The sequence below is a fragment of the Balaenoptera physalus genome, assembly GCF_965194825.1.
Source record: "Balaenoptera physalus genome assembly, chromosome: 11".
NCBI classification, from domain to species: domain Eukaryota; kingdom Metazoa; phylum Chordata; class Mammalia; order Artiodactyla; family Balaenopteridae; genus Balaenoptera; species Balaenoptera physalus.
In genome coordinates this window covers 29688853-29712263 of record NC_138896.1, presented here as the reverse complement: position 1 = coordinate 29712263, position 23411 = coordinate 29688853, and the positions used below count along the sequence as shown (strand labels likewise).

Here is a 23411-nt window from a genome sequence, read left to right as displayed (position 1 = left end):
TTATGATTTCTTTCCTTCTACTAACTTTGGGTTTTGTTTGTTCTTCTTTCTCTAGTTCCTTTAGATGTGAGGTTAGATTGTTTATTTGAGATTTTTCTTGTTTCTTGAGGTAGGCTTGTATAGCTGTAAACTTCCCCCTTAGAACTGCTTTTGCTGCATCCCAAAGGTTTTGGATCGTCGTGTTTTCATTGTCATTTGTCTCTAGGTATTTTTTGATTTCCTCTTTGATTTCTTCAGTGATCGCTTGGTTATTTAGTAACGTATTGTTTAGCTGCCATGTGTTTGTGTTTTTTACGTTTCTTTCCTTTAATTCATTTCTAATCTCATAGCATTGTGGTCAGAAAACATGCTTGATATGGTTTCAATTTTCTTAAATTTACTGAGGCTTGATTTGTGACCCAAGATGTGATCTATCCTAGAGAATGTTCCATGCGCACTTGAGAAGAAAGTGTAATCTGCTGTTTTTGGATGGAATGTCCTAGAAGTATGAATTAAATCTATCTGGTCTGTTGTGTCATTTAAAGCTTGTTTTTCCTTATTAATTTTCTGCTTGGATGATCTGTCCATTGGTGTAGGTGAGGTGTTAAAGTCCCCCACTATTATTGTGTTACTGTCGATTTCCTCTTTTATAGCTGTTAGCATTTGCCTCATGTATTGAGGTGCTCCTATGTTGGGTGCATATATATTTATAATTGTTATATCCTCCTCTTGGATTGATCCCTTGATCATTATGTAGTGTCCTTCCTTGTCTCTTGCAACATTCTTTATTTTAAAGTCCATTTTATCTGATATGACTATTGCTACTCCAGCTTTCTTTTGATTTCCATTTGCATGGAATCTCTTTTTCCATCCCCTCACTTTCAGTCTGTATGTGTCCCTAGGTCTGAAGTGGGTCTCTTGTAGACAGCATGTATTTGGGTCTTGTTTTTGTATCCATTCAGGAAGCTTGTGTCTTTTGGTTGGAGCATTTAATCCATTCACGTTTAAGGTAATTTTTGATATGCATGTTCCTATGACCATTTTCTTAATTGTTTTGGGTTTGTTTTTGTAGGTCCTTTTCTTCTCTTGTGTTTCCCACTTAGAGAAGTTCCTTTAGCATTTGTTGTAGAGCTGGTTTGGTGGTGCTGAATTCTCTTAGCTTTTGCTTGTCTGTAAAGCTTTTGATTTCTCCATGGAATCTGAATGAGATCCTTGCCGGGTAGAGTACTCTTGGTTGTAGGTTCTTCCCTTTCATCACTTTTAGTATATCATGCCACTCCTTTCTGGCTTGTAGAGTTTCTGCTGAGAAATCAGCTGTTAACCTTATGGGAGTTCCCTTGTATGTTATTTGTCATTTTTCCCTTTCTGCTTTCAATAATTTTTCTTTGTCTTTAATTTTTGCCAATTTGATTACTATGTGTCTCGGTGTGTTTCTGCGTGGGTTTATCCTGTATGGGACTCTCTGTGCTTCCTGGACTTGGGTGGCTATTTTCCTTCCCATGTTAGGGACGTTTTCGACTATAATCTCTTCAAATATTTTCTTGGGTCCTTTCTCTCTCTTCTCCTTCTGGGACCCCTATAATGCGAATGTTGTTGCGTTTAATGTTGTCCCAGAGGTCTCTTAGGCTGGCTTCATTTCTTTTCATTCTTTTTTCTTTATTCTCCTCCACAGCAGTGAATTCCACCATTCAGTCTTCCAGGTCACTTATCCGTTCTTCTGCCTCAGTTATTCTGCTATTGATTCCTTCTAGTGTAGTTTTCATTTCAGTTATTTTATTGTTCATCTCTGTTTGCTTGTTCTTTAATTCTTCTATGTCTTTGTTAAGCATTTCTTGCATCTTCTCGATCTTTGCCTCCATTCTTTTTCCGAGGTCCTGGATTGTCTTCACTATTCTTATTCTGAATTCTTTTTCTGGAAGGTCGCCTATCTCCACTTCATTTAGTTGTTTTTCTGGGGTTTTATCTTGTTCCTTCATCTGGTACATAGCCCTCTGCCTTTTCATCTTGTCTATCTTGCTGTGAATGTGGTTTTTGTTACACAGGCTGCAGGATTGTAGTTCTTCTTGCTTCTGCTGTCTGCCCTCTGGTGGATGAGGCTATCTAAGAGGATTGTGCAGGTTTCCTGATGGGAGGGACAAAAAAGACACCCACATCCAAAGACCAAGAGGAAGCTGCAATGAGATGGCAGGAAGGGTACAATCACAATCAGTAATATTCTATTTTAACTTAGCTGTATAATACTAACTTTTCACCAAGCCAATAAATATACATCTACAGTATCATTTAAAAAGTCTGTATATTATTCTCCTTTATAGTGGAAATCTGGGTTATTTCTTAGAAAACTTGGTTTTTTATATTTTGTAATTTTTAAAATAGCACTTCAGTGACTATCCTTGCAGTTAAATTTTTGTGCATGTTTTTAATTATTTCTTTGTGATAAATCCCTAGAAACAGATTTTCTCTGTCAAAATATATGGATTTTTATTGCCTTCTAACTCTTTCTCCCTCTTCCATGGGTGTCCCTCAGCCCAGAAAACATTATACCTTCTGGTGGCAAAATTACTTCCCTAAAAATAATGGACTTTTAATTATCTTACTTCCCCATTCAGAAACTGTCAACATTTCCCATTGTGCACAGGGAGAAATAAAGTCCAGATACCCTGAAGTGGCATTTGTGGCCTTCCAGGATCTGGCCTCAAACTCCTTTTCATGTAGGTTTCTGTGTTCAACTCACTTTACACTAAACCATTCTGGCCTCCATGCTGGGGCTTATCCATTGCTTATATAATTCCTACTTTTTTGGTCTGGATCCTGACAGGAAGTATGTGGCATCCTCAAACTGGATTATTTGGTGAGTGTTTGATGAAGTGACTGTTTCCAAAAGTGAGAGCAGGATTTAAGGAACCCCACAGGGCATAGTGCCACACCTCTTACCACCCATGGGCCTGAAGGAGCAAGAGGAAAAAGAAATTACTGGGACCTGGTAACTCTGTGGAGAAGACCACCTGACAGAAGCTGTGACTGCTGCAGCAAACTCCAGGCAGGAAACCAAAGGACCAAATATTCCAACCCCACTTTCCATCCACCCTCCAATCTCCTGCTGGAAATTGGCCAGAGCCAACTGGAAGCTAGAGGGCATAGGAGCCCATGAGTACTGTCCGTAAGGTAAGCCTCCTGGGGTAATGAGTAGTGAAGAGTGGATCTGATGGGGAAAATGGAAGAGACTTCCTCAAGGGAGTTGAGCCAGAGGCAGGTCCACAGGAGATGGTAGAAAAGATGAAATATATGGACAAACGCTACTCAGAAGAAGGGGTACCTGGTACCAAGACAGTAATACAAATCCCTTATAGAAGCCCATCGAAAAGTCAGCATATGATGGAGCTACAAAGACCCACATTCAAGTTGTACAGGACCAGGAGAGACTGAGAACAGAACCACAGCTGTGTCTCTGAAGGTGGTCTCTGAAGGACACACGATGGCAAAATATCACCTTAGAGAAAACACAGCCAACCTGGAAATCCTACCTGCCAAGCATTCATAAGTCTCACGCTGCATCGGCACACATTTCCAGCTTGCGCTGATCAGCAGCAGTGCTGGAATCCTAGACCCAGCACATCCTTCTTCTCCTGACCCTAGGGATCATCCCAGATGTCAACTGAGGTCCTGCTCCCCGCCTAGAAGACCCCATGGAAGCTCCTACAAGATGGTTACAGGAGGAAGGGAACATATGATCCAGAAGTCACAAATGGAACCTGACTCTCACCTTCCCAGGCCCAGGTGCAGGCATTCATTAAACTTCTGCCCTCTTTGACATGGTTTATCATTACTCCTTCCAACCACACTCTACTTTAGCTTCTGTGAAGCTATGTTCTCCTTGTTTTCCTCCTGCCTCCCTGGCAGTGCTTCTTAATCTCCTTCGATAGTTGTTCCTTGGCTACCAGATCTCAGAAAGATGGTCTCTCTGTACCTGCTATCCTTAATCTTATCTTACATAGACCTATACCTTTAAACATCAACTATATGCTGACAACACCCAAATGTGTATCTTTAGCCCTAAAGTTACAGAACTCTGGACTCCTATTTGATATTTGGATGCGTTACAAGTATCTCAAAGTTAACACATTCAAACTGGAACATTTAATTTAAACTACCTTTCTACTACCCAGACTTGGCCCTCCCCGGTCACCACCACACCACCAAACATCACCGCCTTCCTACCAAGTCGATTAAACCAGAAACCCAAGGATCATCCTTGATTCCTCCATTTCCCCCACTGCTCATGTCTAATTCATTGACAAGTCCTGTTAATATTACCTCCTAAATAATTTTTTATTTCATTCATTCTCTTCTCTCCATCATCTCCACTGCCAAATACACAAGCCACTTTCCTTTCTTGCCTGGACTTGGGCAGTAGCCCCCTTGGTGGTCCTCCTGCTTTCAATCTTGTGTCCCTTTAGCCTGTTCTCCATGTAGAAGCCAAAGTTACTTTTCAAAACATATAAATTGCACCATCTTGTTCCTGGCTTAAAACCATTCAGTGACTTCTCCTTGTACTTGGAAAAAACCCAAACTCCTTGACATACTGTAGAAGACCCTGAATGATATAGCCCTTGCCTATATGAAACTCATCTTTTCTTTTTGCCCCACACCCCATAGACCAGCTGCATCCTCCTCTTCTTTATTCCTCACTTAGGCCAAGCTGTTTCCTTTCTTCTGCCTGGAACACTTTCCCCAGCTCCTGGCCTCTTCTTTTATGCCAAGTCTCAACGCAGAGGTCACCCTCTCAGGACATCCACCATCTCCTCCTCTCCTGTTATTCTCTGCCATTGCACATTGTTTGTTCACGAGACTTATACAAGTTGTAATTTTACATGTAGACATTTATTTGTTTTCTTCCTTATTGTCTGTCTTTTTCTCTGAACTCTAAGCTCAAAGAAGACAGGAAGAGTGAGTGCCCTGTTCTCCAGAGGGCCCAGCATAGTGTCTGGCAGATATAAGGCACTCAGTAAATACAGGTGGGAAGAAAGAATGGAGAGAAATACAAGGAAAAAAGGAAAAAAAGAAAAGAGGGAGAAGGAATGAAAGTGGGGGTTAGGGAGGGAGAGGAAGAAGAGGAGAAGGAAGAGGAAGGAATGAAGGAAGAAAGGAAGGAAGGAAGGAAGGAAGGGAGGAGGGAAAGGAGGGAGGGAGGGAGAAGGTCTCTTAGACCAGCATCATCGTTAAGATACCAGCTGCTTAGACTAAGGGAGCAAAAAGAGGAAGCAAGACGGAAGCACCTAAAGTTTTCCTCCTTCCCTCCCCCTGTTCCTTCCTCCACCCTGTGTGGGGTGCTTTATAAATTATTTCAGCTACTCATCTCTCATAGCCTTATGAGAAAAGTGTTAAAACTTCATTTGACTGATGAGAAAAAAAGAGGCTCAGCAAAGTTAAGGGCTTTGCCTGAGATCTCATAGCGGGTTCTGAATGTGAGGGGCGCACGCTGTTTTCATCACTCCACGGGGGTTAACAAACAGCTTACCTCCTTCGTGGTGTCTTGGGGACTGGCGATTGTTTTTTAACATTTTCATATTTTTAAATCAAATGCTGTTCCAGAAGAACCTGTTAAAGACCCCTCTTGGACTACAGAAGCAGAATGGAATTGCTGAACAGCATCAGGGCAAGCAGAGGAGCAGTCCCCGCCCCTAGACGGTCCCCACCTTGTGAGGCTGACGTTGATTGGCAGGCTTTAATGAGGCGGGCGGGATCAGTTTCCATGGTGTGAACACAACAAGGCAGGCAGCTAGGACTCCCTTGCAACACTGAGCGCCGCAGATTTCAAAAGACAGTAAGTATTTTTACATTTCCTCTGTCTTTAGATTTTTACTGCAGTTATTATAGATCATTCATATTTATTACAACTTATATTTACTGGCCAGTTTTTACACTGAGACACCTGTCATGAGAAAGATGGAAATTCAAGTGCACTTAATCAAATTTACATGGATTCTAGTGTAAGAAGTTTTGCTAATTTTTCGTAGTTAGTGGTAGGCTAGTGAATTGTATCTGTTTTCTACAAATAAATTTTTGTAAGAAAGCTTCTAATTAATAGTATCATTGATTTGTAAACAGCTTTATTGAGATATAACTCACATACCATAAAATTCATCTCTTTAAAGTACACAGTTCAGTGGTTTTTAGTATATTCAAAGTTGTGAAAGCATCACCCCCCACTACCTAATTTTAGAACATTTCATTGCCCCAGAAAGAAATCCTATGCTCCTTAGCTCACTTCCCACCCCCAACTCATCCCAGTCCTAGGCCACCAATAATTTACATTCTATCTCTATAGCTTTGCCTATTCGGGACATTTCACATAAATGGAATCTTTCAATATGTGGTCTTTTGTGACTGGCTTCTTTCACTTAGCATGTTTTCAAGGCTCATGCATGTTGTAGCATGTATCAGTTCCTCATTTTTTTACTATCAAATACTATTCCATTGTATGAATATCCCATATTTTATTTATGCATTCATCTGTTAATGGACATTTGAGTTGTTTCCACTTTTTGGCTATTGAGTAATGTGCTGCTATAAACATGTGTGTACAAGTTTTTGTGTGGACATATGTTTTCACTTCTTTTAGGTTTACTCCTAGGAGTGGGGTTACTGGTCATATGATAACTCCATGTTTAACCTTTTGAAGAATTATCAAACTGCTTTCCAAAGTGGCTGCACCATTTTATATTCCCAACACAGTGTATGAGGGTCCCAGTTTCTCCACATCCTCACACTTGTTATTATTTGTCTTTTAAATTATAGTTATCCTAGTGGTTGTGAAATGGTGCCTCACTGTGGTTTTGATTTGCATTTCCCTAATGACTAATGATGCTGGGCATCTTTTCATATCCTTATTGGCACTGTACATATTTTTATTTGGAAAAATCTTCTGTTTGTATTCCATTGAAAACTTCTACTTGAATTGCAACTTCCCCATGAGAAGGTGTGGAATATCCTTGGTATGAACTCAATTGCAAAACAAATGGGGTTGATTTCTGCATAAACTTGCCTAAAGGTTTACTGGAGCTTTGTAGTATAGTCTGGAGTCTGGGAGCCTGATTCCTCCAGCTCTGTTTTTCTTTCTCAAGATAGCTTTGGATATTCAGGGTCTTTTGTGTTTCCATACAAATTGTGAAATTTTTTTTGTTCTAGTTCTGTGAAAAATGCTATTGGTAGTTTGATAGGGATTGCATTGAAACTGTAGATTGCTTTGGGGAGTATAGTCATTTTCACAAAGTTGATTCTTCCAATCCAAGAACATGGTATATCTCTCCATCTGTTTGTGTCATCTTTAATTACTTTCATCAGTGTCTTATAGTTTTCTGCATACAGGTCTTTTGTCTCCTTAGGTAGGTTTATTCCTAGGTATTTTATTCTTTTTGTTGCAATGGTAAGTGGGAGTGTTTCCTTAATTTCTCTTTCAGATTTTTCATCATTAGCGTATAGGAATGCAAGAGATTTCTGTGCATTAATTTTGTATCCTGCTACTTTACCAAATTCATTGATTAGCTCTAGTAGTTTTCTGGTAGCATCTTTAGGATTCTCTATGTATAGTAGCATGTCGTCTGCAAACAGTGACAGCTTTACTTCTTCTTTTCCAATTTGGATTCCTTTTATTTCTTTTTTTTCTCTGATTGCTGTGGCTAAAACTTCCAAAAGTATGTTGAATAATAGTGGTGAGAGTGGACAAACTTGTCTTGTGCCTGATCTTAGTGGAAATGGTTTCAGTTTTTCACCATTGAGAGCGATGTTGGCTGTGGGTTTGTCATATATGCCCTTTATTATGTTGAGGTAAGTTCCCTCTATGCCTACTTTCTGGAGGGTTTTTTTCATAAATGCGTGTTGAATTTTGTTGAAAGCTTTTTCTGCATCTATTGAGATGATCATATGGTTTTTCTCCTTCAGTTTGTTAATATGGTTTATCACATTGATTGATTTGCATATATTGAGGAATCTTTGCATTCCTGGGATAAACCCCACTTGATCATGTTGTATGATCCTTTTAATATGCTGTTGGATTCTGTTTGCTAGTATTTTGTTGAGGATTTTTGCATCTATGTTCGTCAGTGATATTGGCCTCTAGTTTTCATTCTTTGTGACATCTTTGTCTGGTTTTGGTATCAGGGTGATGGTGGCCTCGTAGAATGAGTTTGGGAGTGTTTCTCCCTCTGCTATATTTTGGAAGAGTTTGAGAAGAATAGGTGTTAGGTCTTCTCTAAATGTTTGATAGAATTCGCCTGTGAAGCCATCTGGTCCTTGGCTTTTGTTTGTTGGAAGATTTTTAATCACAGTCTCAATTTCATTGCCTGTGATTGGTCTGTTTATATTTTCTATTTCTTCCTGGTTCAGTCTTGGAAGGGTATACCTTTGTAAGAATTTGTCCATTTCTTCCAGGTTGTCCATTTTATTGGCATATAATTTCTTGTAGAATCTCTCATGATCCTCTGTATTTCTGCACTGTCAGTTGTTACTTCCCTTTTTCATTTCTAATTCTATTGATTTGAGTTTTCTCCCTTTTTTCTTGATGAGTCTGGCTAATGGTTTATCAATTTTTATCTTCTCAAAGAACAATGTTTTAGTTCTATTGATCTTTGTTATTGTTTCCTTCATTTCTTTTTCATTTATTTCTGATCTGATCTTTATGATTTCTTTCCTTTTGCTAACTTTGGCATTTTTTGTTGTTCTTCTTCTTCTTTCTCTGACTGCTTGAGGTGTAAGGTTAGGTTGTTTATTTGAGATGTTTCTTGTTTCTTGAGGTAGGATTGTATTGCTATAAACTTCCCTCTTAGAACTGCTTTTGCTGCATCCCATAGGTTTTGGGTCATCCTGTTTTCATTGTCATTTGTTTCTAGGTATTTTTTGATTTCCTCTTTGATTTCTTCAGTGATTTCTTGGTTTTTAGTAGTGTATTGTTTAGCCCCCACGTGTTTGTATTTTTTACAGATTTTTTCCTGTAATTGATATCTAGTCTCATAGCGTTGTGGTCGGAAAAGATACTTGATATGATTTCAATTTTATTAAATTTACCAAAGCTTGTTTGTGACCCAAGATGTGATCTATCCTGGAGAATGTTCCATGAGCACTTGAGAAGAAAGTGTTTTCTGTTGTTTTTGGGTGGAGTGTCCTATAAATATCAATTAAGTCCATGTTGTTTAATGTATCATTTAAAGCTTGTGTTTCCTTATTTATTTTCATTTTGGATGATCTGTCCATTGGTGAAAGTGGGGTGTTAAAGGCCCCTACTATGATTGTGTTACTGTTGATTTCCCCTTTTATGGCTATTAGCATTTGCTTTATGTATTGAGGTGCTCCTATGTTGGGTGCATAAATATTTACAATTGTTATATCTTCTTCTTGGATTGATCCCTTGCTCATTATGTAGTGCCCTTCTTTGTCTCTTGTAATAGTTTTTGTTTTAAAGTCTATTTTGTCTGATATGAGAATTGCTACCCCAGCTTTCTTTTGATTTCCATTTGCATGGAATATCTTTTTCCATCCCCTCACTTTCAGTCTGTATGTGTCCCTAGGTCTGAAGTGGGTCTCTTGTAGACAGCATATATTTGGGTCTTGTTTTTGTATCCATTCAGCCAGTCTATGTCTTTCAGTTGGAGCATTTAATCCATTTATATTTAGGGTAGTTTTCAATATGTATGTTCTTATTACCATTTTCTTAATTGTTTTCGGTTTGTTATTGTAGGTCTTTTCCTTCTCTTGTGTTTCCTGCCTGGAGAAGTTCCTTTAGCGTTTTTTGTAAAGCTGGTTTGGTGGTGCTGAATTCTCTTAGCTTTTGCTTTTCTGTAAAGTTTTTAATTTCTCTGTTGAATCTGAATGAGATCCTTGCTGGGTAGAGTAATCTTGGTTGTAGGTTTTTCCCTTTCCTCACTTTAAATATGTCTTGCCACTCCCTTCTGGCTTGCAGAGTTTCTCGTGACAGATCAGTTGTTAACCTTATGGGGATTCCCTTGTATGTTATTTGTTGTTTTTCCCTTGCTGCTTTTAATATTTTTTCTTTTTATTTAATTTTTGATAGTTTGATTAATATGTGTCTTGGCATGTTTCTCCTTGGATTTATCCTGCATGGGACTGTCTAACTTCCTGGACTTGATTGACTATTTCCTTTCCCATATTAGGGAAGTTTTCAACTATAATCTCTTCAAATATTTTCTCAGTCCCTTTCTTTTTCTCTTCTTCTTCTGGGACCCCTATATTCAAATGCTGGTGTGTTTAATGTTGTCCCAGAGGTCTCTGAGACTGTTCTCAATTCTTTTCATTCTTTTTTCTTTCTTCTGCTCTGCAGTAGTTATTTTCACTATTTTATCTTCCAGGTCCCTTATCCATTCTTCACCTCATTTATTCTGCTACTGAATCCTTCTAGAATATTTTAAATTTCATTTACTGTGTTGTTCATCATTGTTTGTTTGCTCTTTAGTTGTTTTAGGTCCTTGTTAAACATTTCTTGTATTTTCTCCATTCTATTTCCAAGATCGTGGATAATCATCACTCTGAATTCTTTTTCAGGTAGACTGCCTATTTCCTCTTCATTTGTTTGGTCTGGTGGGTTTTAAACTTCATCTGCTGTTTGTTTCTCTGTCTTCTCATTTTGCTTAACTTACTGTGTTTGGGGTCTCCTGTTCACAGGCTGGAAGTTCGTAGTTCCTGCTTTTTTTGATGTCTGCCCCCAGTGACTAAGGTTGGTTTAGTGGTTTGTGTAGGCTTCCTGGTGGAGGGGACTGGTGCCTGTATTCTGGTGGATGAGGCTGGATCTTGTCTTTCTGGCAGGCAGGACTGCGTCCGGTGGTGTGTTTTGGGGTGTCTGTGACCTTATTATGATTTTAGGCAGCCTCTCTGCTAATGGGTGGGGTTGTGTTCCTGTCTTGCTAGTCATTTGGCATAGTGTGTCCAGCACTGTAGCTTGCTGGTCGTTGAGTGGAGCTGGCTCTTAGCATTGAGATGGAGATATCTGGGAGAGCTTTTGTCGTTTGATATTATGTGGAGCTGGGAGGTCTCTGGTGGACCAATGTCCTAAACTCGGCTCTCTCACCTCAGGGGCACAGGCTTGACCCCGCTGGAGTACCAAGACCCTGTCAGCCACATGACTTAGAAGAAAAGGTAGAAAAGAAAGAAAAAATAAAATAAAATAAAGTTATTAAAATAGAAAAAATTATTAAAAATAAAAATTAAAAAGTAATAAAGAAAGAAAAGAGTAACCAAATCAAAACACAAATCCACCAATGATAACAAGTGCTAGAAACTATACTAAAAACAATAACAACAACAAAAAACGGACAGACAGAACCCTAGGACAAATGGTAAAAGCAAAGCTATACAGAGAAAATCAAACAAAGAAGCATACACATACACACTCACAGAAAGAGAAAAAGGAAAAAAGTATATATATATCTATACATAAAAAAAAAAGGAAGAGAGCAACCAAATCAATAAACAAATCTACCAATGATAATAAACTCTAAATACTAAACTAAGATAACATAAAACCAGAAACAAATTAGAAGCAGAAAGCAAAGCCCAAGTCTACAGTTGCTCCCAAAGTCCACCACCTCAATTTTGGGATAATTCATTATTTATTCAGGTATTCCAGTGATGCAAGGTACATCAAGTTGATTGTGGAGATTTAATCCCCTGCTCCTGAGGCTGCTGGGCGAAATTTCCCTTTCTCTTCTTTGTTCGCTCAGCTCCTGGGGTTCAGCTTTGGATTTGTCCCCATTTCTGTGTGTATGTTGCCTGAGGGCTCCTGTTCCCCACCCAGACAGGACGGGGTTAAAGAAGCAGCTGATTAGGGGGCTTTGGCTCACTCAGGCCGGGGGGAGGGAGGGGTATGGAATGCGGGGAGAGCCTGCGGCGGCAGAGGCCAGTGTGATGTTGTACCAGCCTGAGGCGCGCCGTGCGTTCTCCCAGGGAAGTTGTACCTGGATCACAGGACCCCGGCAGTGGTGGGCTGCACAGGCTCCCAGGAGGGGAGGTGTGGATAGTGACCTGTGCTTGCACACAGGCTTCTTGGTGGCGGCAGCAGCAACCTTAGCGTCTCATGCCCGTCTCTGGGGTCCGCGCTGATAGCCGCGGCTCGCGCCCGTCTCTGGAGCTCGTTTAGGCGGTGCTCTGCATCCCCTCTCCTCGTGCACCCCGCAACAATGGTCTCTTGCCTCTTAGGCAGGTCCAGACTTTTTCCCAGAATCCCTCCCATTTAGCTGTGGTGCACTAGGCCCTTCAGGCTGTGTTCACGCAGCCAACCCCAGTCCTCTCCCTGGGATCTGACCTCCGAAGCCTGAGCCTCAGCTCCCAGCCCCCGCCCGCCCTGGCGGGTGCGCAGACAAGCCTTTCGGGCTGGTGAGTGCTGGTCGGCAGCACTCCTCTGTGCAGGAATCTCTCCGCTTTGCCCTCTGCACCCCTGTGGCTGCGCTCTCCTCCGTGGCTCCGAAGCTCCCCCCTCCGCCACCCGCAGTCTCCGCCCGCAAAGGGGCTTCCTAGTGTGTGGAAACCTTTCCTCCTTCACAGCTCCCTCCCAGTGGTGCAGGTCCCATCCCTATTCTTTTGTCTCTGTTTTTTCTTTTTTCTTTTGCCCTACCCAGGTACGTGGGGAGTTTCTTGCCTTTTGGGAAGTCTGAGGTCTTCTGCCGGCGTTCAGTAGGTGTTCTGTAGGAGTTGTTCCACATGTAGATGTATTTCTGATGTATTTGTGAGGAGGAAGGTGATCTCCACGTCTTACTCCTCCGCCATGTTGAAGGTTTCTCTCTCCTTTCTTTTCCCGTACATCAGACTCACCTGGAAGGCTTACTATGACACTGACTGCTCCCTCCCCACCCGTTTCTAATACTGTAGGTCCAAGTTGGGGCCCAATAATTTGCATTTCTAACAAATTCCTGGTTGCTGCTGCTGCTAGGCCACATTTTGTATGGTTGACTCCAACCTCTTCTTGAGACCTCACATGTTGAGATCAGAGAGACATTCCCTATGGCCTCACCTCAGGTGACTCTCTCCTGTTCTTCTCCTTTCTGTCTCAGCCCCTTATTTGTTTATATCAATGTCTCAAACTTTGGAGTCTCGGGACTCCTTTACTCTTAAAAATTACTGTGAACCCCAGAGAGCTTTTTTTGATGTGGATTATAGCTATCAGTATTTACCCTATTTGATATTAAAACTGAGAAAAATTTAAAATGTTTCTTGATTCATTTACAAAAGTTGTAATAAACCTAATACACAATAACATAAATAATAATTTTATGAAAATAAGTATATTTTCTAAAACAAAATATGTGAGAAGAGTGGCATTGTTTTAGTTTTTTTTTTTTTTTTGGTCAAATCTCTTTAATATGTTGCTTAATAGAAGACAGCTGGATTCTCATATCTGCTTCTGCATTCAGCTTGTTGTTTTGGTTGAAGTATATAAAGAAAATCTGGTTTTACCCATATATAAAGTTGGAAAAAAGAAGAATATTTTATAGCCTTTTCAGATAATTGTGGAAATTCTTCTTTGATGCTACACCAGAATTGGACAAGTGGTAGGGCTTTAAAGGATAGTTAGAATCTGAAACAATCGCAATGTACTTTTCATATTCTATTTCACTAAAACTCATTGGCCTGTCTTGAATAGATCTCTTTACCCATGCATGATTTGGTAACGTCATACACTTGTCATATAAAAAATATTGATTCATGGAGTTATGCAGACTTTCCAAATGTTGACACATTTCGTTATACAATATGATAAAAACACTTCTACAAAGTCATGTAATCAGGGGTCAGAATTTAATATAAATAATTCTTACTGCTTCAATTTCTTTACTAAAATTAGCCTTAAAACAAAAACAAAAACAAAAACTAAAACTCTGTGTGTGTGGTGGTGAAGAATACCTTGACTGCTAGGTGTTTGGTGTCATTGCCTTGCTTTGTGCTAAGGCACCAGCGGTTTTCTACATCATTGTTTTTGAACCATCAGACCAATTGTCAGCACAGGGAACAGGACCAATCACATTTTAATATTATAATGAAAATAGCTTTGACCTCATGGATCCCCCAGAAGGGTCCCAGGGAGTTCTAAATATCTATAGACTGTAGTTTGAGAACTGTTGGTTTGTGTCTTAATGTTGTAAACAATTTTTAGCCATTTTATTTGTATGTTTTCATCTTGTCCATCTCCTGAATTGGTGTAGCGATAATACTTAATTTCCATGGGGTACCTCCTCAGTATAAACTGCTCACATGGATTGTCCTTGTATTCTCAAAAGCCCCTGGCTAATTATACCCATTCTTTAGATGAGAAAGATAAGGCACAGAATTACACAACTGAGAGTCACACTGCTAGCACTTTTGAGTAGGAGTGGGAAGTAGTGCTGGGAAGAGGTTTGAGGCCAATTAGCAAATGTCAGCCCATGAGCTTAGCCTGTAGTCCTATAGGCAGAAAGGAACCATTGATAGTTTTGGGATAGGGGATTGGCAAGCACTAACCACAGTAGCTAAGATCCAAATACACACTCAGCAGGGCATACACATGAAGCAACCCTGGATGCAAAGGTATGAGGTAAGAAAGAAAGTAAACAATCAGCATACACATGAAGCAACCCTGGATGCAAAGGTATGAGGTAAGAAAGAAAGTAAACAATCAGGAACCCTATGGAATCACTCCCTAGGAATAAGGTGTTGCAGAGAATTTCCTAAGTGGCATGCTTTTCCCACAGTTGTTTTTTCGGTCATGGAATTGACCAAACTGTCCAACATGACAAAACTCCACCAAGCCGTAGCTGCTGGGGACTACAATTCAGTGAAAAAGATTTTGAAGAAAGGTCTCTGTGACCCAAACTACAAGGATTTGGACTGGAATGACCGAACCCCGCTTCACTGGGCTGCAATCAAGGGTGAGTAGGCAATGCCTACGTAGATCCATCCCTTCGAGACCGCTGTTCACGAGGTTCCCAGTGGGTGGTCGGTGTGGGGTAGTAGAAAGAACATTTCTTGGGAGCCAGATGAATGAATGGGGGCCATTACAATCGTGGCACCTCCACTTATTAGTTGTAGCACCTTAGGCAAGTTATATAACATCTCCAGGCCTTAGTCTATTCATCTGTATGATGAGAGCAGTAATGCTGCCTTGGAATCTTGTGGTGAGGATTCAGTAAGATAGCGAATGTGCACTGCCTAGCACGTAGTGACTCTCAATTAATGTTAGCTTTCTGCCCTCTTGAGGGCAGGACAGGAACTTTGTCCTGTTCATGGCTGGGGCACGCCAAACAAGGCTCAGTTATAGAACTGGAGGAGGATCGTGGCAAAAACTCAGCCAAGGGGCTTGTCAAGACCTTCAGCCATAGAACACCCTTGAAGGATGTTAGGAAAGTATTACAGTCAACTTTGCTTTTTAAAAATTTGTTTTGACTCCCGTATGACGAATGGGTTGGTGGGAAGCAAGCCTGGCTGCAGAGAAATCAGTTGGGAGAATTTTCCAGTACAAAGTGATGGGAGCTATGCTAAAGCAACTGTCAGTGAACATTTGCTATATGCTAGGCTGTGTACTTTACGCCTGTGATCCTTTTGTGCTTCACAAGAACTCGGTAAGGTAGAGGAATATATCCTTAATTTGCAAATGAGGAAACTGAACCTCGGATGTTTGTTTCTCATCTGCGATGCCATGGTTAGCAAGCGGTATTTATTGTCAGGTATAAACCCACATCTCTCTGATGAGAAAACCTGTACTCTTAATCTGTGCTAGCTTTCATGTAAGTGGGACTTGATGTATTTTTTCTTGAGATGTAATTGACATACAACATAATATCAGTTTTAGGTATATAGCATAATGATTCAATTTTTGTATATATTGTGAAATACCGCAGTAAGTCTAGTTAACATCTGCCACCATACATAGTTACAAATTGTTTTCCTTGTGATAACTTTTAAGATCTACTCTCCTAGCAACTTTCAAATATGCAATACAGTATTATTAACAATAGTCACCATGCTGTACATTACATCCTCATGACATTTATTTTATAACTAGAAGTTTGTACCTTTTGTACCTTCACCCATCTTGCGCCCACCCACAGCAACCACGAATCTGTTCTCTGTATCTATGAGCTCAGTTTTTTTTGTTTTTAGATTCTATATATAGTGAGATCATATGATATTCGTCTTTCTCTGTCTGACTTATTTCACTTAGGATAATGCCCTCAAAGTGCATCCACGTCGTTGTCAAATATTTGGTTTTGCAGTCGCCATTGAGACTCCCGAAAGCAGAGCGAGCCTTAGGGGTGTTAGCTCAGGTCAGGGTAGAGTGACTTGGAAGAAAAAGCAAGATTCCTGGGCAGGGTCTGCAAGAATGGACAGGAGAGGGGGTGTCCTGGAAGGAACAGAGGGAATCCTTGGAGGGCTCAGACTGAGAGTGGGAGCCACGGGGTAAGAGTGGGGTGCCGAGTGCCTGGTAAGAAGAGGGAGAAAGGAGGAGGGGTTGATGCTAGGAAACTGGAGGGACCTCAAGGGCAAGCGTCTCCCCCTCTTTTGTGCCACCTAGGCTAGCTCTGGCCTTGGTCCAGCAGAGACACCTTCATCCTAACCTCTTGTTTCTTCTTGGGACGTCTAAGGGCACATGGAGGTGCTGCAGCTCCTGATAGAACACGGGGCCAGGCCCTGCCTGGTAACTGATGTGGGCTGGACCCCCGCTCATTTCGCAGCTGAATCGGGCCATCTGAACGTGCTCAAAACTCTCCATGCCCTGCACGCCGCCATCGACGCCCCTGACTTCTTTGGAGACACACCAAAGAGGATCGCACAGATCTATGGGCAGAAAGCCTGTGTAGCATTCCTGGAGCAGTAAGTTTCCTTTATTTCCAGCTCTAAAGGGCAGAGAAAGAGGAGCCAGTGACCAAGGTCTTTGCCAACTCAGTGGTCTCAGGTTGATGAAAATGAAATGAGGAAATCCAACCAATTGTTGTTTGAGTTGTTTTTACCAATTTTTCACTGAAATGGCTAGTTTGGGGTGGAAACTATATTGTTTTAGATTACTTAGATTATTAAAATCTATTGTTTGGGATTAACAGAGACACACTACCATATATAAAATAGATAAATAACAAGGTCCTACTGTATAGCACAGTACTATATTCAGTATCTTATAATAACCTATAAGGGAAAAAGAATCTGAAAAAGAATATATATATTCTTATATGTAATATAAAACTGAATCACCTCGCTGTATACCAGAAACTGATACAACATTGTAAATCAACTATACTTCAATTTTTAAAAAGTCCTCATTACCTCACAGAAAATAAAAATTAGAGAGGTATGTCAGGCAGTTAATTAATAAAAAATATTATATGATTTTTCTGGAAAAATCTATTGTTTAAAACTTATACATTAGTATAATTACACATTATTATTATAATTTTAATAATATGATACATAATCATTATACTTATTGTTTTAGATTATACAAAAACTATCTCAGATAAGAGCGGTGGGACACAAATTTGAAAATGGGACATGGTACAAGATTCATGGACCCCCCCCCCCCCTTCAGATTCCTGAAAGGTATTCAAGCCAGCTGTGTGACCTTGGGCAAGTTAAGTCTCTTTCCTGACCCTCAGTTTCCTCATATTTAAAATGAAGCAGGTGAATTAAGCTATCATCCATAAGGGCCCTTCTGCCTTTTAAAATGCCTATTTATCTGTGAATCTCCTACTCACACACTCACCAAAGATAAGAACTTTTCTAACATTTGTTAATTTTTTCTCTCAACCAAGCATTCAAATAGAATTAAGTATCAATTATGTACTTGAAAGTTACGGCTCTTGGAGGGACGGAGATGAAATTTAGGAACCTATAATCTGGTTGTGTTAATAAGTAATTCATACAAGAGATAGTAAAGTAACGAGTGAGGGCAGCATTGCTTGAAAACCAAAATGAGATCTATAGCAAATCTATCTGTGGGGCAGTTCATTTGGGAAGGGGGGGTGATAGCGAAATGCCCTTCTTGAAAATAAAGTTATCTTCGGAAAGTTAAACTAGTAAAATCTTTGCCTATGATGAGATCAGTCATCTGTAGAAGTAACCCATGAGACTTTCCCTTAAAAGTGGTGTTCCGGGGCTTCCCTCGTGGCGCAGTGGTTGAGAATCCGCCTGCCGATGCAGGAGACACGGGTTCGAGCCCTGGTCCGGGAAGATCCCACATGCCATGGAGCAACTGGGCCCGTGAGCCACAACTACTGAGCCTGTGCGTCTGGAGCCTGTGCTCCGCAACAAGAGAGGCCGCGATAATGAGAGGCCCACGCACCGCGATGAAGAGTGGCCCCCACTTGCCACAAGTAGAGAAAGCCCTCGCACAGAAACGAAGACCCAACACAGCCAAAAATATAAATAAATAAATAAAAATTAAAAAAAAAAAAAGTGGTGTTCCACATTAATAATATTCAAAATCATAATTAAGAAGATTTGAGGAGTAGAGGCAGAACCTTGAGTCCTGGCTCCAAGACTCTGTCTTCTCCCCAGTCCTGCCATCATGCCCTACATTCAATAACCTCCAACCATTATGGACCTCAGCATCAGCAACATTGTTTGCTGGACTCTCTAAGACTCTAACATACCACCATGTGACCATAGCTCCCTTTCTTCATTTTCCCAGTTCCTGGATCATCACACAGGTATTTGACTGCAAGAACTCTTCTCATTCAACTTCTTTCCCTCCCACCAATCACCTGCCTGAAGGTTTCGCTATCTTCCATCTGTCTGCCATCTGGACACTGTGGGCTGAAAGCAAAATGCACAAAGTGAGAGTTGTGAGTTCAGTTTTATTCAGGGTCTTACTGAGGACTTGAGCTTGGGAGACAGCATCTCAGTAGCTCTTAGAAACTGCTCTCAAGAGGTGGGGGACAAGGCTAGTTTATATATGATTTTTTGGGGCTTAGGAATACATGCAGTCAAGCATACATCTTGGCAAAAGATTACTGCTCATCACAAAGAACAGATGTCTCAGGTTAATGATTACAGTGCTTTTCTATGTATGGGAAGATACAAGAAGCTGGGTTCATTAAAATTCTTCCTGAGATACATCTAACTAAGGAGCCTGCTTGTCCAAAGCACAGATCATCCTGTTATGATATTTAATTTCCTGTCAGAAGCACAGAGAACTTCATTCATCACCTTAATCTCTTCTGTCTGAAGCACAGAGAGCACTGTACATCAGTGATTGCAGCAGGTTAATCTTTTCAGAATTAGATGGTGGTCAAAACACTCTTTTCTCTTCTTTTGTTTGCAACACCATGATACACTGCTTCTTTCACTCTGTTTCCACTATTTTTAACTTTCCACCCTTTGGTCCTTCTGTAGCATATAATCCAGAATTCCCAGCCTTGGGTTGGTCTCTGTCTTCTCCACGCCTGTTCTTGGTCTGCTAAGCCCACAGATAAGTAGTTGGTTACCACCAGAAGTTCTAAGGTTTCTATCTCCAGCTGAGCCATTAGAACACTCTAGCCATCTCTTCCTGTTCTTCTCCATCAGTGACAATTTCAAGTTCCAATCACACCTCAGCCCGTCCCTCAGAGGGTATGCTTTCTACTTCACAGAGAATATTGAAGCCATGGGTATACGTCTTCACACCTCTCAAACCTACATATCATATATACATCTACATCTGTTCCTTGTTGCCTTCCTGTTCAGCCTCCTGTGGGAAGTATTATCGCTCCATATAGACCCTTCATCCAATCCTTTATGTCTCCTACAAGATCATCATTCCCACATTCTTTGTTGCATCTTTCATGCTCTCTTCTGTATTTTTAAGTTTTTTCTATTCCTTCCCTTCCCTTCTCTTTGCCTCATGAACATACTCAAACAGATCTTATTAAACAAACACACAAAGAGTTAGAGGCCCTTCTAATGTCTGCTATGTCTTTCTTCTTCGCTACATTTCTAAGCTACTTGAAAGGTCATCTATATAATTGTCTCTACTTCCTCATCCACTCTTCAGACTTCTTCCCCCATCATTGTACTGAATCAGCTCTCATCCACGGAGATCCTTGCTGCTAAATTAATGGCCTCTTCTCAATGCACATCTTACCTCCACTTAATCTGGTATTTGATAACTCTTCTCTCTTGTGTTATCTGCTGCTCCTGTCTTCCTGTTCCCTTACTAGCTGACCATTTCTTCTCACGATTTTTCTAAGCTCCTATTCTTGCATGCCTTTTAGATGCTAGCATTCCTCAGGGACCTATCCTTGGCTCTCCTTTACTGAATTACTCTGAGTAATCTCAGCCCCTCCCTAGTAACCAGTGGGTGGCTGAATGTGATACACAACCCCAGCATAACTGAAGTGGAGGAGGAGGGATTCCTCCAAATAATGCAGAGTGAGTGCTATTACCAGGAAAAGTGGGCAGGCATTGCTGAGCAGACAAATACAACAAAGGTCAACCACATCACGTGTAAGTCATTTCTATTCATCATCTCCTATGAGGAACTTCCCTTGTGACAGTTAGAGAGAGGACTTAACGGGAAGGAATCCTGGTTAAGGGGAAATTAATCTGGACCCTAAAATATAGCTAAGACCTGGCTAATGAAGGAGGGAGAAATCTTCTTGATTTGGAGTGAAGGTACCAAGTTGGAAATGGGCATAGGTTGTGTGTGGATGTGAGGAGGTGGAGAGACAGTGGAGGGATGAGTGGCCTGCCAGAGCAGAGCATTTACGCTGGAGAGAAGTGGAGACTAAGGCTGGGTGGGTGGGCGACCACAGTGAGCTGGGCAAGAAGATGAGTGTGAACTCCTCAGGGGATTGACAAGATGAAACAAAGGCTTTAGCGAAGTTACTCCTGTAGTGGAAGAGGTGGCAGTAAAGCTGTGCAGGTTGGATTTGACACACTTAGACCACAGGCAAGGAGATCACGTAAGGAATTTCTTAATCCTTCATGTTGCAAGTAGGTGAGATCCTGGACTAGGAAGACGAAGGGAAGGATATAGAAGAATTTCAAAAGAAGCTTAGACACTATTTGACAATTTTCGGAATATCCTAGGTATCCTAGTGGAACAATTCAACTTTTGATTCAGCCTCTCTTGAGTAGTAAATCTCTCGTTCAACAAATATTTTTCAGCAGAAATTTAACACAGCATTGTAGATCAACTATACTTCAATAAAATTTAAACAAAAACAAATATTTTTGAGCCCTACTACGTGCATGGCATTGAACTAGATACTGGAAAGGATTTAAAGATACTTCAGGTACAGTGCTGAACACTAAGAAGCTCCCTGTCTGGGAGAGGAGAGAACTTGTTTACATAAATAACACTAATACAAGATAGAAAGTGACAAGGTCAAGAGAGCAGGTCAGAGGAGGGAGGCTTTGTGGTCTGAATATGGAGAGGTCACTTGCAGCTTGTTGGGGGCACAAAGGCTGAGCGACAAGCAGGTTTGCTGTCCTCTGAATGAACTGTGCTTTTTATCATGCTTTGCACTTGCAATACTGTTTGTCCTGCCTGTATGATCATTTATCCTCTCAAATTTCATTTGTCCTCATACTGGCTCAAATCTTATCTCCATGAATGGGCTTTCACCGGTGTCCTTAAGCAAGTCACATACTCACCTTTGGCCTCATATACAAAACAGTGTTTTTGTATGCTTCCCATCGTCTGTGTGTGTATGATGATCAATTCATCTATTCCTCCATCTATCACCTGTTCTAAGACTCTGTAGCTATCATCTATCTATATATATCATCTAACTATTCTTTACATAAATCCATCTATACATACAATATGTACGTGATTATAATTTTTATTTTCTTTCCTACCTGTTTCTGTACGTTAAATTTTTCTACAATGAACAGACATAGCTTTTATAATTAGGAAAAAATGCAATTAAAAAATAAATGAAGGAAAACAGCCTCCCCATAATACGCAGGTTGCTCTGTGGATGTGAACACTTTAAAAATGAGTAGGGGGGGCGCTCAGTGGTGCAGCCACTGTCATTAAAAATGACAAGCACTTCAAACTAAGTGCTTGTCTTTGATTCTATGGACCTCCCACCTGGGCACCCTGTTTTTCTCCACCTCAAAGGAGTTTCTTTAGTGTCTGAGACCTCCCTAAGTGTACACTTGGAAATGCTTGAACTTGGCCGCCTTTCTCCTCGACTGGACGGCGGAGGTGCCCAGGCTGCGTGCAGAGGGCAGAGGAGAGACCCCTCTGCAGGCCGGGCAGGCTGTCCAGTCCACGGGGGTTGGGGGCTGAGAGCTGGTTCCCCTCTCCTAGGGCTGAGCCCCAGTGCCGGGACCACCGCCAGGCCACCCAGCAGAAGGGGCTGCAGCTCGATCAGCGGGACGAAGGCTGGGATACCAAGAAGAGGGAGCTGGAGCTGTCTCTTCCTTCCTCAAAGCAAAACATTAATAAGAAGAAGAATAAGACTCGAGGCCCCACCAGGCTCAGCAATACCAACGAGAGGAGAGTGTGAGAAGGCTGGCGTCCCAGGAACTGGAGCTGGGTTTTCTGGCAGGAGACTTTCCTTGGCACCAGACTAGGTGTTGTTAGGTGTGTGTTGTCCTGACATGATTTCACTCCTAGATCATTAATTACCCACATGGCTTCTACCGATAGCTCCTGACCTGTTGTTCAATCTGGAAGTCTGGCCTGGGGACTCTGCATGGGCTGTCTCCTCCTTGCCCATACCTGCCGTCCCTAAGTATTACCAAGAGGGGACAAATGTCAGCTGCTTGCATTTTGTCACCAGTGATTTGCACTGTCTGCGTCTCCTGGACCCCTATATGCAATTATAACATTTCAGGGGCAAAGAAAAAGCTTCTCCTAAGGAAACTTGGTTGTTTCAATGAAAAAAAAAAGTATTGTAACAACAAAATCTCAAAAAATTCCAACATTCTCAGGTCTGTTAATCTATGAAAAAAAAATTATTTGTTGTCACATAGACCAAGCAAAGAGGTGAAGAGATGTAGCTCTGAGTTTCCAGCTTTTTTTTTTTTTTTTTGCTTGGGGTAGAAGCCCACAGTCTCAGCAGGGCCATTTTTACCAATGATCCTTTCTACACGGGAGAGACAATTTGGACAATAGATTAGCTCAGTGAGAAATAAAACCTTAAATTAATTTTATTCCACTTAATAATGAGAGCTAGCATAAAATAATAGAACATGTAATTGCAACTCTACTTGATCAACTGTATATTTTAGGAAATCTAAATACAGATCAGATATTTCCAATGAAAATATTGCATCCAAATTGAGGTATGCTATAAATATAAAATGCATATCATATTTTGAAGACTTAGAACAAAAGATGTAAAATAGCTCATTAATAATATTGATTACATATTGAAATGATAATATTTTGGATATTGGGTTAAATAAAATATATTACTAACATGAATTCTACCTTTTTCCTTTCAGTTTTTTAAAAAATGTGGCTAGTA

General features: G+C 40.9%; 1 protein-coding gene across 2 annotated transcripts; it reads left to right on the top strand.

Annotated features, from left to right (window-relative positions):
• The first annotated feature begins 1655 nt into the window (after positions 1–1655).
• On the top strand, positions 1656–22847 carry ANKRD66 (ankyrin repeat domain 66). 2 transcript variants are annotated; one of them, XM_082414658.1, is made up of 5 exons: positions 1656–2690; positions 2798–5803; positions 14709–14885; positions 16599–16827; positions 22247–22847. In XM_082414658.1, the coding sequence occupies exons 3-5, from the start codon at positions 14723–14725 to the stop codon at positions 22443–22445; spliced, it is 591 nt and encodes a 196-aa protein (XP_082270784.1). In that variant the 5' UTR covers positions 1656–2690; positions 2798–5803; positions 14709–14722; the 3' UTR covers positions 22446–22847. The 2 variants fall into 2 exon arrangements, with proteins under 2 accessions (XP_082270784.1, XP_082270783.1); XM_082414657.1 differs by having other exon boundaries at positions 1656–3756; positions 5572–5803.
• The last annotated feature ends 564 nt before the right edge of the window (positions 22848–23411 follow it).